This window comes from Triturus cristatus, chromosome 12, assembly GCF_964204655.1.
Source record: "Triturus cristatus chromosome 12, aTriCri1.1, whole genome shotgun sequence".
Classification (NCBI taxonomy): Eukaryota; Metazoa; Chordata; class Amphibia; order Caudata; family Salamandridae; genus Triturus; species Triturus cristatus.
The window spans coordinates 1,692,548-1,710,835 of record NC_140595.1 but is presented as its reverse complement, the minus strand read 5'-3'; the positions used below and the strand labels follow the sequence as shown (position 1 = coordinate 1,710,835).

The 18,288-nt window shown below is 50.4% G+C and overlaps 1 protein-coding gene across 2 annotated transcripts in view; it reads left to right on the top strand.

Moving 5' to 3' along the window:
• Positions 1-18,288, top strand: part of PLK5 (polo like kinase 5 (inactive)) — a 175,512-nt gene that overhangs the window by 124,439 nt on the left and 32,785 nt on the right. For both annotated transcript variants that reach the window (XM_085638420.1, XM_085638421.1), the window contains 4 exons: positions 5,683-5,778; positions 8,081-8,279; positions 13,107-13,245; positions 14,199-14,293. In XM_085638420.1, the coding sequence (XP_085494546.1) occupies positions 5,683-5,778; positions 8,081-8,279; positions 13,107-13,245; positions 14,199-14,293 (529 nt within the window). The remainder of the gene's footprint in view (positions 1-5,682; positions 5,779-8,080; positions 8,280-13,106; positions 13,246-14,198; positions 14,294-18,288) is intronic.

The window sequence follows — 18,288 nt, the reverse complement described above, 5'->3', positions numbered from 1 at the left end:
TCTCCGGTTTAGAAGAGTTGCCTCAGGCTCGGTCAAGGAGGTTTCCTAAGGGCGACCACCAGCAAGAGAGGTAAGTTGGATTGCAGAGGGATACCTGGACACCATCGTTTGGGCCACCCAAGGCCGTGGGGCATCAGGTGCTGGGATGTCTTTAGGTATCGGGTTTTCTTGCCACCTCCAGTCGCGTACGGGGGCACCCCTCAAGTTGATTCTTCAGGCGTCGGGTAGAAGATCGAGGTAGGTTGGGGATCACCGGATTCCAGGTCAGGATCGCTGGGGAGACCTTCTTGCGGTGTTGGGATACCCGAACTTAGGCAGTGAGCGTCGGGTGCAGAGTGGTGCAGAACCGCGAAGTCGCCTGGATCCGAGGTCTGTGTTGGAATCTTTGGGTGAGAAAATTCGGTGCTCACAGGAGAAAGAGTCTTTTAGATGAAGGCAGGGCAGGTCCTCTGGGTTCTGGATGGGTGCTGGTTGCTGGACATGCCGGGATTTCGCTGGGTGTAGGTTGAAGTTGGGATAGGGTGATAGGGCTAGGACCAAAACATTTATTGTCCTCTAATTCCTCGTTCTGCATGACTTATCGGTTCTTCTTCTTTCTTTGTCTAGAATCTGAGAAAGCAAAGTTCAGGGCCCCCCCTAAATACTAAATCTAGGTGTGTTACATGGGTGTGCAGGTTGGGATCAGTAGGTCCCTTCCTTGGGGTGAGTACACCCCTATTATGCCACCCTCCCATGGGAGTGGGGCATGAGCCTCTCTCTGATTGGTGGTGTTCCCTCATCTTCAAGATGGAGGGGACTGAGATGTGTGCTTCACCCCACCTCCCCCACCTGAGGGTGGGGTTGGCAAAGGTGGGCACACCTCTCTTCTTCACTGGGTTTTCCCGCCGATTCTCACGCCCAAAGGGAGGGTCAGGATCGATGGGAGGCAGATTCTGGGGGCAGCAAAAGCCAGGGTCAGCTAACAAAGGCGGCAGGCCTTTGAAGCTTTGCCTTCATGGACCCAGCCCGTCCTGGGGGAGGAGGCATGACACCTCTGCCCAGAATGGGCTTTGTTTCTTCGAAGGTAAGTAACTTGTGTGAGAAGTTGGCCTGATGTATGATGTCACTAGTTATAGTGTACACCTTATATCAGTCCAAATACCCTTATGGTGATTGGTTGTAAAGTCAACCTTATAGACCAGCTATCCTAGTGGTAGCATGGACAAGAGCAGTCTTAGGCTAAACTCTGAATGGCATGTGAAGCCAGCTGTGATACCATATATAATCCCTTGAATACCAAATGAAAGGACACCACAACAGATATATATATAAAATAAAGTGTATTTATTCTAAGCAAACCCTCAGCACTCTTTATGAGTTTAGAGGTAAGTACAACACAGTCTTATTAATGCATACAGTAAGTCACACAGGTAAGTAATACAGTTAGGCCCTAGGGGCCACGCAAACCATATACTAAATAAGTGGTATAAGAACCACTGTCACGGAAATAGAATAGGCCTAGGCCTAGGGAATCGCTGGGGCTACACTACACTAGCGTTAGTTAGGAAGTGGGAGGCCCACGGGATTCGTGTGCAGAGTGTAAACACTCACGCGTAATGCGTAAAAGTCAATAGCAATGTTACAGTTTAGAAATAGATAGATTTAGGACACTTCCGGAGTAGCTAGGAAGTTGAGACTTGAAAACTAGACACTAGGATAGTCACTATCCTGATGAGCACCGGAGTACCCAAGTTACCTAGCCCACAGGCTGCGGGTGCATAGGGGTGAAGATGCGTCGTTTTCGTCGTCGACTCCTATGGATGCCTGAAGAAAGATGCTGACAGGCAGTCAGGGGGGAGTGTCCGGTGGATCCCAAGGCTGGGATCAAGAAGAGAAGAAACCTGCAAGCAGAAGGGACAGAGTCAAGGTCACTAGCCAGTGACCACGTGGAACCAGGAAGGAACCAGGCGATGTCGTGAAGAGTTGCAGGTGAAGGTGAAGCTTGTCGCTGCAGCCAGGAGGACCAGGAAGCGTCGAGGACGACCAGGACCAGGAGGCGAGCTGTCCCCCGAAGGCTCTTGCTGTCGGCGGCGTCGAAGTTGGACTAGGACTCACCAAGCCTTGGCAAGCGGAACCCACGAAGAACAAGGGACTTGCTTCTGGTGCAGACCAGGAAGGTCTGGGGGGCTTCTTCTTTGCAGAGAAGCGGGAGCCAGTCTGGAGGAGCCAAACCAGCGCAGAAGATTTCAGGGAGCGTCGTCACAGAGGCCACTAGCCAGCGGGCAAGCAACCGGACAGACGCGGCAAGCAGGAAAATGCTGAAGGGCCCCACGCAGGACTCGTGGAGTGTGGGGGGGCTGATCTTCGGTGCAGTTGGTGCTTGGGGTTGGGGCTTCTCAATCCCCGGTGCACAACTTCGAGGGTACCTCAGAAGCTGCGCTGTAAGTTACTAGCCACTTTTCCCAGGTAGCCGGTCCCACGTCGCTCGTCGCCTCCACGGATCTCAGCTCTGCTGCAGATGTGGATGAGGGTCGGAGAAGTCTGGAAATCAAGGCTCTGGTCGGGCTCTGCAGTCGGTTCCTCGTAGAACGGTCGCAAAGCAAAGGGTAGTCTCTTGATGGTGCCTGTTTGCACAGGGTAGCCACTCCTTGGCTACAAGGGAGATTCTTCAGTCTTCTTCTTTCGTCGAATGTCGAAGGTCCAGAGTTTCTGTTCAGTTTTGCAGGTTCAGGATAATCTAAAGTCTTGAGGCCCAACTCCCACTCTTATACTAATCTGGGGGGCTGGGATACCTGCTAGGTCACGCCTTATGGGTGGGACCTGGGAGGGGGTGGTTACACCCACTTCCCTTTGTCCAGTTTCGCGCCAGAGCTGGGGCTGGAGTGCCCCAGCGCCGGTTTGAACTGGACTATGCAAGGAACACCTTGTGTGCCCCAGGCATGTCTCATTCCTTTCAGCCCACCCTGCCCCAATACACTAAAGGCTGTCTGGGGAGGTGCTAGCACCTCCCCAAGCAGGAAACCTATTGTCCAGGCCTCCCTGGCTGGGATCACTCCCAGCAGCAGGAGGTCAGACTTGTGTCGTGGCAGCAGCATCCATTTTGTGATGCTGAGGCTTTGGTCAGAGGCTAACAGTTGAAGTATGATTTTAACATGTCTTTCCCTCTAGAAGGGGGGAATAATATTCTCATGTCCAGAAATGGCATGGGGGCATTATTCCCGAGTGTTAGACACCTTACACGACATGTTTTGATAAAGCCAAACCATAGTTACCATAACCGTCTAAGATTATAAGGCACTTTAAGAGTATATGGTAGGCTATATCATAGAACAGCTATAAGGACAAGGTTCCGAAAGCTGCAGACAGGCTCAGCTCATGCTAGAGCACCATCTCACATGTTACCAAGCACTCTGCCTCCAGGATTGTCAAGGCCTGCCATAGGAGTGACTGATAGGTACACATGTGTCTATATGTAAGTTAGGTATAGGAATACTACACCTAAGCAAGGGGTGATTTACACGACCTTGCCCCAGCTGAGTGATCAGCCAGTTGTGTCAAAATGGAAGGCCAGGCCAGGGGTGGCACAATACGTGCTGCAGCCCCTGGTAGGCCTAGGGTACACCTATGCCCTGGGTACCTAGGGTACACTGTACAGGGGCCAATAAGGTGATCCTATCCAAATGGGTTATGCACCTAAAGTACATAGTATTAATTTAGAGAGAGAACAGCAGGGCTGTGGGTGTGATTAGCAGGCCCACAGCCACATCTAAGTCGTAAACCAGTAAAGCAAAAGCAAAAAGTGGGGGTGAACATAGAAAGCAGACCCTACTCTCCTACAACTTGTCCTTCCAGAACCAGTAACACCCTTACTGACCTTCTGAAAAAGAACCACTTGTCCTCCCAATTAACCTTTAAATGATTTTACCAGTTAATGCCAGTGCTGTCTCCCAGGCAACCTTTAGATCTGCTATTTATCCGGCCCACATAGCTGCAAAACATACAGCTGCAACACGCGTTTCATCCAGTGGACTTTTTCAAGGCTTGACCCGCAGCTAGAAGAATACTGTTCTGGAAAAGTTTGGAATGCTTCCTGTTAGTGCTTCGTAGGTAAACTGAAAGAAGTTAACCTAACACAGACAGTCACTCCTTCCTTGGAAGAACAAAGGCTTACCCCAGCCCTTTCCTTACTTTGTTGGGATTCTGAATACGTTTATAGTACAACGAATGAAAAACCAAAAGTAATGAAAATCCTTATCTGCAAAATAAACATTCAAAATTTTGCATCAGAGATCAAGAGAAATATAGTAAAATTGCGGCTCCAATTAAAGTGACTGGTGACAATGTTGCAAAAAAACTGAGGAGGCCCAATCAAAAACAAATATCCCAAAAGAAAATGAGCAGTAACCGCAACATCACTGGGAAAACAAAATATGAAAAATAGTTAAAGCTGAATCCAGTAAAATGAGTGATGAGAATATGACCCTAAAAGCCAGTGGCAAACTACAGTCCACGCACCAGGATCGCGTGTGAATCTCACTGCTGCAGGTTTGCTCCAATGCTTGGATTGCAGATTGTTTTTAGAAACAGCGGGGCAGATTTATGTGGGACTTGCGCCCCTTTTACGCCGCCGTTGCGTCACTTTTGTGTCGCAGCGGCGGTGTAAACCCTGCGCCACGTTGCGCCCGATTTACATCGTGACGCATCTATGGAGATGCGTCACGGTGTAAAGCCCTGCGCCACGTGAAACCTGCGTCAGGTTTCATGTGGGCGTTGCGACACAGGGGGGGGCGTTCCGTCGCAGGAACGCCCCTGAAAAGTGACTCAGTGAAATCTATAAGATTTCACTGAGTCACTTTCCCAACGCTGATGCGTCAAAACCCTGCGCCTGCTTGAAGCAGGCGTAAGGCTTGACGCACCATGTTAGGGATAGGAAAGGTTGGAACAGTGCTGGAGTTGCGTTGCGCTTGCGACACAACTTCAGCACTGCGCCAACCTTACGCCGTCAGATACGTCACGCATCTGCTTGTCCTTGCGCCACGATACACCGCATTGTAAATGCTGCGCATCTGCGGTGGCGCAAGGGCAAACTTGCGTGACGCATCTTCCCTGGCGCATCCATGCTGATTTGCAGGGATGCGCCAGGGAACATAAATCTGCCCCAGCGTTTCTAGCAGCCCTCCCAGGAAACTGCACCGTCACCTGTTCCCAGTAGTAGTTCTGAGAAGACTTGTGAATAACATTTTTGCCCGAGCTAATATATGTGTGTGTGTGTGTGTAAAATATGTTTTAATGTGCAGTATTGATTATTAAAAATAATGTATACAATTAATTACACATACAATTAATGTATTTATTGTTTAATAAAATGTATTGTTACATTCTTTACATGCAGATTCAAAAAAAAATTATAATTAAATAATATGTACTATATTTATATTTAAATAATGTAATTCAGTTGCACATCATTTCCCGTAGGGTTACATCTTCAGACCCTGCATTCGTTGTTTTCCGCGGAAGGGTGTTGCTTTGCTAGTGGTTGGCCTTGTGTAGAGCTGGATATACAACTTTTTTTTTGCAGTAACTTAAATTCGATATTTGTAAAATGTAGTAAAGTTACTGAAAAGTGTAAACGTACTCAAAAGTTGCCTTTGTGAGTCAGCCCATGGCCTTTGTAACACAGCCGTTCTCCTGTTTTTCCTGAAGCTCCGTCTGTGGGACCCCTAACTATCTGGCCCCCGAGGTGCTTGCCAGGAGGGGCCACTCCTTCCAGTCGGACGTCTGGGCGCTCGGCTGCGTCATGTGAGTGGGTCTGCGCTCGCGCTCTGGGTGGGGCCTGGGGGCGTCCCGAGCACTTTGAGGCATGTGTCTTCTCCTGCAGGTGTGATTTTAAGATGTTTGCAACTGATAAACGGTAAGCGAGATCAACTGACCTAAAACATTAGCACGTCTAATTATTTTCAAGCAACTGATAAAATGTGAGCCCAATGAATTGAATTCAATAAAATCGCTGATTTGTAAATTGTATTAAGTGTATTAAACTGTCACTTGTGAAGTTATCTTGCTTATAAGACAATTTGATTGTATGAAATAGTTTGGTAGCAGTTTGTGTCTGGCCCCTTTCTTCAGCCAGCCTTTGAGGGGCTTCCTATCCCCAAGGCCCCTCCCAGTAACACCCAGTCAAGAATTCTCATCAATCCTCAATACCTTTCATTCAGACCCCAAAGTAGAGATTCAAGGCAAAAAAAACAATCACTGAGTACATCCCAGAAACCGGGAAACCCACACACATTAGAAATCAGACATGGGGGGGTCTGCCACTCATCAGGATCCCGGGGGCGGGGGGGCTATCCCTGATACAGGGGAGCGCATCACTCATCAGAAATCTGACACCAGGAGCCTATGTCTTACCACGATTCAAAGGAGTAGAACCTTCCAATCATATAGACTCACACAAAATGGAACCCGACACTTAACAGAACCAGGGAACCACTCAGGACTCAGAGGAGGGGTCTGTAATCACCGAGCAATCTAGCCAGGAGACCCTTTCATTGTCATGGACCCAGACAAAGACGAACCCACCCCTGGTAAGACCCCAGAACAGGGGATCCTCTTCCCAGTCAGGACACGGACACAGGGCAACCTGCGACTTGTCCATACTTAGACAGGAGAACCAATGAAGATCAGGTTGCAGTTACTAGGAACCTGGCACGGGTCATTTTAGACAGCTTAGTCCACCAGTGTTCAAGACACGCCTTCAGAAGCCATCTCCAATCAACCCGACACGTGGGAACTGGTCACTGATGGGTCTCTGCAGCTAGAAGGGAACCCATGTCTGATCACCCCCATGCAAGAGAACCGGTCACTGACGGGTCTCTGCAGCCAGAAGGGAACCCATGTCTGATCACCCCCCATGCAAGAGAACCGGTCACTGACGGGTCTCTGCAGCCAGAAGGGAACCCATGTCTGATCACCCCCATGCAAGAGAACCGGTCACTGACATGTCTCTGCAGCCAGAAGGGAACCCATGTCTGATCACCCCCATGCAAAACAACCGGTCACTGATGAGTCTCTGCAGCCAGAAGGGAACCCATGTCTGATCCCCCCCCATGCAAGAGAACCGGTCACTGACGGGTCTCTGCAGCCAGAAGGGAACCCATGTCTGATCACCCCCCATGCAAGAGAACCGGTCACTGGCGGGTCTCTGTAGCCAGAAGGGAACCCATGTCTGATCACCCCCCATGCAAGAGAACCGGTCACTGACGTGTCTCTGCAGCCAGAAGGGAACCCATGTCTGATCACCCCCCCATGCAAGAGAACCGGTCACTGATGGGTCTCTGTAGCCAGAAGGGAACCCATGTCTGATCACCCCCCATGCAAGAGAACCGGTCACTGACGGGTCTCTGCAGCCAGAAGGGAACCCATGTCTGATCACCCCCCATGCAAGAGAACCGGTCACTGACGTGTCTCTGTAGCCAGAAGGGAACCCATGTCTGATCACCCCCCATGCAAGAGAACCGGTCACTGACGTGTCTCTGCAGCCAGAAGGGAACCTATGTCTGATCACCCCCCATGCAAGAGAACCGGTCACTGACGTGTCTCTGTAGCCCGAAGGGAACCCATGTCTGATCACCCCCCATGCAAGAGAACCGGTCACTGACGGGTCTCTGTAGCCAGAAGGGAACCCATGTCTGATCACCCCCCATGCAAGAGAACCGGTCACTGACGGGTCTCTGTAGACAGAAGGGAACCCATGTCTGACACCCCCCATGCAAGAGAACCGGTCACTGACGTGTCTCTGCAGTTAGAAGGGAACCCATGTCTGATCACCCCCCATGCAAGAGAACCGGTCACTGACGTGTCTCTGCAGCCAAAAGGGAACCCATGTCTGATCACCCCCCATGCAAGAGAACCGGTCACTGATGGGTCTCTGTAGACAGAAGGGAACTTGTTCTGATTGAACCCTGGATAAACTTTAACCCAACAGTGACCAGGACTCATAGCATGGCTACCCCAAGAAGGAAGGAACAACTCTGGGGGCAGATGCCCTCCTTTCTAAGATTAATTTCCCAGGAATGACTGTGCCCTCTTGTATGTGTATCAGGTACACTCTGCTGACCGGATCCTCACCCTTTAAGTGCCAGCCTTTGAGGGAGATGTACCAGTCAATCCGTGCCGGCGCTTACACCATCCCAAGCCACTTATCGTCCGATGCTCGAAGCCTCATTGGGCGCCTCCTGGCAGTGAACCCATCGGACCGGCCCTCATTGTCAGAGATCCTGAAACACAGCTTCTTCACACAGGTACTTGTAAGATAAGAAAGCACACACCAGTTTGCGTTATTGTGTAAAAGGTTTGACAGGCAGGCCAGTACATTCCCAGTACCCGAAGCACCTTTTCACTGCCCTGGTGCCCCAGCATGCTCTTGCTGTCCATGTGTGCCAGACGCTTCTTCCATTGTTCATGTGCACGAACTCCTCACCCTGTCTGCCTATGTGTTATCACCGCCTCCCACTATCCCGGTATCCCAAGCTCCTCCTATCACCCATCAGCCCCAGGCTCATCCTACTGTCCATGTGCACCAAGCTCCTCCAATTGCATGCATATCTCCCCAGGGCACCAATGCCCTGGATACATCAGTACCATATACTAGGGATGTACAGTGGTACCTCAGTATGCCAATTGTGGACTGTACAAAGTACTTACCATCAAATTTAGGGGAGAGAGCACTGCCACTGGGGTCCTGGTTTTCAGGATGCCAGTAAACTCCAGTCAAACACACTTACACCAGGCAAAAAGTGGGGGTATCTATGCCAGAAAGATCCTCATTTCCTGCAGGGGCCGTCGCAGGTCATCGCCACAGGCTAGGAGCTCCTGAACATCAGTGTCGAACCTCCGATCAGGTCACCCCTTCGGACCTGTCAACACTCTGCCTCCTCGCGTGGAGTTTCAGCGGCGGCAGGTGATAGCTTTCAACCTTCCTCCCGAAGTCTGCAATGCTATTCTAGCATGCAGGCATCCCTCTACCAAGATGGTATACTCCTGCCGTTGGAAGCGATTTGTATCACATTGTACAGAAAAGTCCATTGACCCACTTTCTGCCTTCTTTTCTGATATTTTGCTATGTCTGCCTTTTTGCAGCTGCCAGACCAAACCTCTTTATTGAGTCTCCTATTGTAAATAGATTTTTGAAGGGCCTTGTACATATGTTCCCCCCTTCTCCTTTTATTATGCTTCAGTGGGACCTTAATTTGTTCCTCACATCCTTGATGTGTGCTCCTTTGGAGCCTCGTCACAATTACCCCATCAGGCAGCTCACCATAAAAACAGCTTTTCTTGTGGCGATTGCATCTGCCTGGAGGGTGAATGAGCTGCAGGCTTTATCTTCCAAGCCTCCATTCTTATCAGTTTATCCAGACAAACTGGTGCTTCGCACTAGGGACTCTTTCCTGCCAAAAGTAGTGCTACCATTTGATATGGGCCAATCTGTCGCCTTGCACACCTTCTATGCTCCCACACATCCCTCTAAGGAAGAGGAGCAATTCCGTCATCTGGACCCAAAAGGAGCGTTGTCGTTCTACCTTGACCACACAAAAGGGTTCCGGGTGGATCACCAACTCTTTGTGGGGTATGTTGGTACGAAGAAAGGTCAGGCGGTGCAAAAACGGGCCGTCTCTTGATGGGTCGTTCTCTGCATCAAATCTGCTACGCACTGCCAAGGTAGCAGTCTCCTGAAGGCTTACGGGCTCATTCCACTAGAGCTAAAGCTGAGACCACTGCTTTAGCACATCTAGTCCCAGTCCTGGACATCTGCCAGGCAGCAACGTGGGCTTCACTGCACATGTTTTCCAAGCATTACTGCCTGGACAATCTAAAAGAGACTATTAGTTATAGATTCCTTACCTTAGGTGTCAGACTGGATCCGGAGAATTTTTTCTTAGCAGTACCCCTGCGCGTCGGTAGGAGGTGTTGGTCGACTCTGCATTCGTCGTCGGCATCGTGATCACCGGGATGACGTTGCGGTATCTACTTAGACGCCGCCCCTGCGTGCTGACGTCAGTTCTTTCTTTTTCTGCGCCAGCCAGCACAGATCCGGAGAGAGCTGTACCCTTAGTTATTTTTTGACTCGTGTCTTTTTTACTTTTGTCGACATCTTTTTCGAGTCATTTGACTCCTGGTGCACATAGGGATATCCCATCGTCAGACCGGCCTCAAGCCTTGTGACTCTTGTCGCAAGTTGATGTCAGTCACGGACCCGCAACTCGTGTGCCTCTGGTGCCTGGAGCGCGACCATAACCCGAAGTCGTGCTCTGGTTTTCAGGCCATGGACCCTAAATCTTTGCAGGAGCAGTCTCGAAAGCTTCTGGAGGCATGGCAGTCAGCTCCGTGCCGCTCGAGGTTCCGGTCGAGAGGGAGGTCGTGGGACAGGTTGCGGAGTCACTACCATCACTCCTCATCGAAGTCTTCGTCTTCGGGTAAGGTAAAGCACAAGAAGCAGCCAAAGAAGCACCGTCGTTCTTCGCCTTCTTCTCATCCGACGGCCGATGTGACGCAGGACGCGTAAGGTCGTCGTCCTTCGGCTCCGCCAGCGGAGCCTACTTGGACGGCTCTGAGCTTCCCTCCCTTCCCAGGAGCCGGAGCGTCCCCTGCCCAGCTTTGTGCATTTTACGAAGCTCTCCACTCCATCTTTGGGCAGCCCAACTCTGCCAGTGCACCTTTGAGCCCCGCGGACTCGTCTGGGGCCCTAGGCCTTCTATGCTGGCGGCTCCAGCCGCAGAGCCCCCAGGGATCCAGGCCTGGATCCGGATCTGTGCCGGTCGACCTCACCACACCTCCTCTGGCACCAATACCTCTGACGATGCCTCAACCACCTCCGACGCCGGTTGTGTCTTAGGCCGGCATCGACCCCAGCCTCCCACTCAACTTGGTCACAGAGCCGGACCTGTGTCAACCGGCACTGGCGCCGATCAGTACTTTTGTACCACTGTTCTACCTTAGCATTTCCTATCCCCCTGAATGGCAGCCAGAGGAAGGAGAGGAGGACTGAGAGGGGTCTGTTGACCCTTTAGCAGACCAGCTTGATGAGCCGGACTAGAGAGAGAAGTTGGGTGAGGCCAGTGGTCTGGATACCTCCCCAGACCTTGGCATGCTTTCTCCCCCTACCGTGGCCATGGAGGAGGGAGCCTCCTACGCTGTGGTGCATAGGGCGGCTGAGGCCTTGGGCCTTGAGCTTCCTATGGTGGCAGTCAGGACTAACCTCCTGACTGAGGTGCTTCAGCCGGCAGCAGCCTCTTCTGAGCCCCTTCTGCCGTTTAATGAGACTCTCACGGACATCCTTCTGGGATCTTGGTCCAAGCCCAGCACAGGGGCTCCTGTGGATAGGATAATTGCCCGACACCACCGCCTGGCCCCGGGCGACCCAATTTTCCTCTCCTAACACCCTACCACCGAGAGCTTGGTGGTCCAACCATCAACATCCAAAGGCGCGTTCCCTTCTGCTCCCCCAGATAGGGAATCCAAGAAGCTGGACCATCTTGGGAAGAAAATGTTTTCTTCCGCCAGCTTAAGACTGCGGTCGGTGAGCACTGCATGTCTCTTGGGCCGTTACTCCCACTCTGTGTGGGAGACGGTTGCGTAGGTGCTGCCACAGTGTCCGGAGGAGGCCCGGGTCACACTCCCCCGAGCGTCGCAGAGGGGAGAGACTCAGAAAAGTTCACCATCCGCTGTGGGCTGGACACCGCCGACTCACTGGGTAGAACAATTTCTAGGTCAGTAGCCCTAAAGCGCTATGCCTGGGTTAGATCCACTGGCTTTTCTGGGGATGTCCAATCGACTCTTTTGGACATGCCCTTTGATTGTCGTCGCCTGTTTGGCAACAAGACGGACAGTACGCTTGAGTGCTTCAAGATTTTTGTCACGGATGACCCCATCGACGCCACCTACTGGCGCACAGGGGTACTGAGGCCTGGGAAAATTCAACTGTAGAGAATCTGCGTCTACATATTGTCTCTAACAGATAAGGCATTACCGAAGGTAAGTAACTTGCTCATTAGATCACCTTTCACTTCAGCAAATCTGTGAGCTCCAGCACAAAGGTATACCTAGGCCCGGAGGTAGACCTTTAACTGCTTTCCTCCTCTGAAGCCAGGGACAGGATCTAGGCCTGAGGATAACTGTGGTCTTTTCTGCAGCCACGACGAGCACAGGGTGTGAAATTCAGCCCAAACTCAAATTTCCGAACTACGAGACCCTGCTGCTTTGAGCCCTGTAATGTGGAGCAGGTGATGGTGATGAAACTGAAAGTGTGTCAGATGATTTTGAAGATGGTTGAGGTGCATCGAGGGGTAGCGACAACTGGGCGGCTGTGGAAAAGCTTGTTTGTAATGAGAGGTAATAGTGACAGGGTGGAGATGCACCACATAAGAATAGTGGAGGAGGAGATACAGATGGTGATGGTTGGGATAGTGGAGGGTGACGGGGTTTTCAGGTGAAAGCGTGACGGTGCACCAGAGTGAAATTAGAATGGTGATGGTGTGAAGGTATGTCAGCTGATGATGAAGTCACATAAGTGTGGAGGAGTTACAAAGGTAGAGAAGATGGTGGAGGAACATGTGGTGGTGGTTAAGTTGTGGCATTGTGTTAATGGTTTAAATGTGGTGGTGTGGAGGTGCTTCCGATTAATGTGTGGAGGTTTGTCAGATGGCTATGAGGTTGGTGGAAATGTGTCAAGTGAGGGTAACACAAGTGCAAGATGGAGGTGAGTCAGATGACGGAGAGGCCATTCGGGGTCAAGATGTATGTATCCTGAAGGCGAGGGCTCCTGAAATCTGTAGATGTGTCGAGTAATAGTGACTCTGCGACTCCCCACCCACCTTGTAACCACTTAAGCACAGAGACCATTCTGCAACATTTACTGATCATGCTGCAAAGCAAATATGTTACAATGCTATAAGTAGACACCCTAGAGCAGTGCATTCAGGCCACTCACACTGTGTGAGCACTGCAAGACCCCAGCAAAGGTCTTGGAGTTCCAGTCATGGTTCTATGGCCTTTGTTTACTTTTGAGATGTCTCAAGATTGCTCCCCTATTTGCACAGAGTTAGGATAACCCTTTCTTCTCTTGGTTCTAGGGTTACACTCCAGAAAAACTACCTCCCAGTTGCTGCCGCTCCACGCCTGATTTCAGTTCTCATGGTTGTCTCCGGAAGTTCTTCAAAAAGGCGGCAAAGCTACTTTTTAGGCAGGTGCTGAGAAGAGATCCTCGCACAGGTGAGCTTGGAAGCTATCGGCGACTAACTGTTGGTGATTGAGGGCTATCGATTAACAGGTCCTCAGTTAGGCGCCCTGTCATGGCCAACTAATGGAAGCTGGAAGTACAGAGTGCTATCCATTATGTACTATCATGTGTCTGTCAGCTGGAGGCTAACCACAGCTGTTGCCTGACACTTCTTGCGGCTGGTCACTGAGAGTAGGCTATAGCAGGCAATAAAGAACTCTAAGCTGTTAGTATCCGGCTATTAGAGGGTATCTGGGACTATTTGGGCTTCAGTTGAGGGCGTTTATTATTTATCATAGTCCATTGGAAGCTCAGACAGATTTATCAACTATTGACTTTTGACTGTCAAGGCAACAGGAAATACGTGGCTATTGGGGCAACTGGATATGAGGGGCAACATGAGTAGTTGGCAGAAATAAACCAGCCGTGGCTACCAAGGGCTATGACATGGCAGGCTCTGGAGTGCTACGAAGGATATGGAGGGCTATACTGGGCTCTTGGTGTCTATAAAATGTTCTAGGGCTATGGCTGGCAGCCTAGGGTAGCAAGAGGATTGGGGAACTAAATTAGACTCTAGGTCTACTAAAGGGATTCCCTTGGGTTTGGAGGCTGCCGAGTCCCTTGGGTGCGGAGGCTACTGGGGCTCTGGCAGAATTGCTGAGGCCATTAATGCCGTTCCTGGAGTGGTTATGATGGGCTCTTGGGTCTGTAGAGGCTGCTGTGTGTTCTGGAAAACTTCTGGGGCTATTAAGAGTACTGACAGGTTCTGGTGGACGGCTGGGGGCCATTAAAGATGATGATGGGAGCTAAGGTGGGTTCTACGGGGCTTTCACGGCTATCGGTTTTCTGAGAATGTGCGGTCATAGGGGTGAATAGGGGTTGTCAGCTGTTGGACATGTGTAACCGTTTCTCTGAACCCTTAATCATTCTGATGCTTTTATTATAGTCTGCGCCCTTCCTAGGGAGCTGAAGGAAGCAGAAAACCACATCTCTTACCCTCGAAACTCCTGGAGATTTTCCAGCAGTAACATGGAAGCACTGGTAAGATGGAGGCCTGGAGCTGTAAACGGGGCAAGGGGCGGGCTGGTAATTGTGCTCAACACAGCTACAGAGTGGACACTCAGCTTTATATGGAGGCCCACTAAGAGACAGGAAGTGACATGCAATCAGATAACAGGACTCCACAGTCAATTTGGCTGACGTCTGAGTATAACGAATGCAAATCAGCATGGATGCGCCAGGGAAGATGCGTCACGCAAGTTTGCCCTTGCGCCACCGCAGATGCGCCGCATTTACAATGCGGCGCATCGTGGCACAAGGACAAGCAGATACTTGACGCATCTGCCGGCGTAAGGTTGGCGCAGTGCTGAAGTTGCGTCGCAAGCGCGACGCAACTCCAGCACTGTTCCAACCTTTCCTATCCCTAACATGGTGCGTCAAGCCTTATGCCTGCTTCAAGCAGGCGCAGGGTTTTGACGCATCAGCGTTGGGAAAGTGACTCAGTGAAATCTTATAGATTTCACTGAGTCACTTTTCAAGGGCATTCATGCGACGGAACGCCCCCCCTGAGTTGAAACGCCCACATGAAACCTGACGCAGGTTTAATGTGGCGCAGGGCTTTACACCGTGACGCATCTCCATAGATGCGTCACGATGTAAATGGGGCACAACATGGCGCAGGGTTTACGCCGCCGCTGCGTCACAAAAGTGACGCAATGGCGGCGTAAAAGTGGCGCAAGTCCGATATAAATCTGCCCCTATGTCTGTGCCTTTAAAAGTTGCCGCTTGTCTTTAACAGTGAGGTCCTCGCTTTCTGATCACTCCTCAAGAGCTACCATAGTGCGGTGTGAGGGTCTTCACTCTGCGCATAGCATTACTGGAAAGGCTGAGCCGCCAAAGACTAGTTATACGACACAATGTCAAGAAAAACAAGATCAAACTCCACAAATATTGGCAAAAATATGGATGACCTTAATATGACAATCCTGTACTTTAAAAATGAAGACATTAATATTGACTACACAAATATTGCCGTCAAAAATATCTAAAATATCAGAAACACTAAATATCACCACGACAAAAAAATACACTAAACAAGAAAAATATTGATAATTAAAATACTGACAACAAATATATTATTATAACAGTTCAAGCACCTAAACAACAATCAATATATAACATGATTGCTAATTATTTTGAAAACACAAAACATACAAATAAAAGATATAATAGAATACAAATTATGCACGGTATGTAAATATTAAATTTAATATATTACTTAATAAATAAACAACAAACCATTTAACAGTCAATAGTACCATTATTGAATATAATAGCAAAACCAATTTGCATTTATAATATTTAAATATAAAAAAATATAAAATGAATACATTTATAACTTTTAAATAAAACACTGATAAAACACGACCAAACAAACACTGCTTAGCGTTCACCAAATAAGGCACTTCCTTGGTCTGCCCTTCGTGTTTGAAATACAATTTCCCCGGGGCTCTTCCAAGCCCCATCCCTTGAACATTTCAAAGCAGAGCTTAGTCTTGGGCTCGCCAGACACTTGCATTAGGTTTAATGACCATGTCCAGATCATAAGCCTCCCATGGATCTCGAACTGTAGTCAATTAATTCATGTACATCCTTTATATGCCTTTCACTGTCTCCTTGCTAGAGGTACATGGACTTCCCTCCAACATATGCATCTGATAGAGACTTCTATTTGCAGATTCCTTACCTTTGAATTTCCCAGGCGTCAGGGTGGTCCTGGAAATGTTTGCTGAGCAATACCCCTTGCGCGCGCTATTGGTGGCTCCATTAGGCTCCGCGTGACGTCATTGGTGTTGTTATGACGCCGCAGTGCCTATATAGGCACCACCCAGGTGTGCGGACGTCAGTTCTTTTCTTTCCGCGCCAGTTAAGCGCCGATCCAGAAAGAGCTACCCACTTGTTTTTTGGTAGGTTTTTTACTTGACGTTTTGTCGATTTCTGTATTTTTTTTAAACTTCTTGTGCGAGGGATGTCTTTGACGAAGACAGGGTTTAAAGCGTGCGGGCCTGTCACTGCACAATGTCTGTCACCGATCTTCACCTCATATGCCTATGGTGTCTCAAGCGTGACCACGATCCGAAGTCGTGCTCGGACTGTCAGGCCACGGCTCCTAAGACCTTGAGGGAGCGGGCTTGGAAGCTCCTTGCGGCCCGACAGCTGACACCATCAAGAGAGACTCCGCGGTGGTCCCGGTCCCGATCGAAGAAGAGGAGGTTCGGGACCGCTTCCGGAGCCCAAAGTCCTCTTCATCCTACTCGAGGTCGTCGGGACACTCTGGGAAGTGGCACAAGAAGAAGTCTAAGCTGACTTCTTCTTCACCTCGGATGTCATCCGTCGATGAAGGAGGGATGAAACACCGACGCTCTAGACATGGTTCTGCGGAGCCGGAGCCAGGGTCGACTTTACGCATACCTCCTTTTCCGGGAGCCAGAGCGACCCCTGCTCTGATTAAAGAGTTTTTAAGAGGCCATGTGCCGCATATTTGAACGGGCCGACCTCTCTGGTGAGCCTTCGGGCCCCGTGGGATCGGGAGGCGCCCCGTTGGATTAAACGCCAGCTGCTCCGGACAAGGCTCCAGTGGGGCCTCAAGTATTCGATAATGGATCTGGGTCGACGCCAGTCGTGCCACCGCGACCTCCCCCGGTGTCGGACCTGAAGTCGGTGCCTGCGGTGGCACCGGTGCACATCGGCGGCGCCAGCCCCAACCTCATCCCCGACAACACGGAGCCGGAACGACAGCGCGCGACGTCGATTGAACCCAGCGGTTCTATGTTGTCGCCTGAGCATTTTGTGAATGTGCTAGGCTCAGGAGAGGAATGGGAGGGGTCTGTGGACCAGCTTGATCACCAGGATGACTCTCAAGAGCAGTTGGACTGGTATGGTGAACTTGGAGAGGCCAGTGGACTAGACACTTCTTCAGATATTGGCATGCTCTCTCCGCCAACTGTGGCTACATAGGAGGAGGCATGTTATGCCATGTTGGTTAAGAGGGCGTCTGAGGTCATTGGAGTGGAGCTTCTCTCTCTTTACCTTTCCTTTCCTCCTCCCATTCTGCCAAATCAGGAATGGCTGACGAAGGATCATTTAAAATTGCTCCAGGACGAATTACAGTTCTCTTGGCCAAGGGAGATATAGAAAGGCCCCGGTTTCAGAAGTAGGCAGGTGTTGTTATTCCCCCTACTATCTGATTCCGAAGAAGAACAATCTTCGGACTGTCAATATCTTCCTCAAAAAGAAGAATTTCAAGATGCTCACTCTGGCTCAGGTCTTGTCTGCCCTAGACCAAAGAGACTGGATGGTAGTGTTGGGCCTGCAAGATGCGTATTTTCACATTCCCATTCTGCCAGGCCACAAGAATTACCTGCGGTTCAAGGTAGGCTGCAAGCACTTTTAGTTTACCGTGCTCCCCTTCGGCCTAACCAGCGCCCCTCGGGTGTTCACCAAGGTGATGGCGGTGGCCGCAGCTCATCTCCGCAGGTTAGGAGTGTCAGTCTTCCCCTACCTCGACGACTGGCTGTTGAAGGCGTCCTCGCCCCAGGCAGTCGTCTCCCACCTTCAGACTACAGTGAACCTCCTACATTCGCTAGGGTTCTCTTTAAATGCGCCGTAATCACACCTGACTCCTTCTCAGACGCTCCCTTTCATCGGAGCTGTTCTGGACACAGTGCAGTTTTGAATCTGTCCTCCCGAGCAGCGTGTCCAGGATATTTGGGCTATGATACTGATGTTACAGCTTCTATCCTGGATTTCCGTAAGACTGACTCTGAGCCTGTTTGGCCTCATGACCTCCTGCATCCTGTTAGTAAAGCATACCAGGTGGCGTATGCAGGCTCTGCAGTAGGACTTGAAGTTCCAGTGGGCACAGCATCAGGGAAATCTCACCGATGTGGTTCAGATCTCAAAGCCCTCTCCCTTCCCCAACCAGACCTCACAGTTGTGACAGATGCGTCACATTTGGGTTGGGGCAACCATCTGGG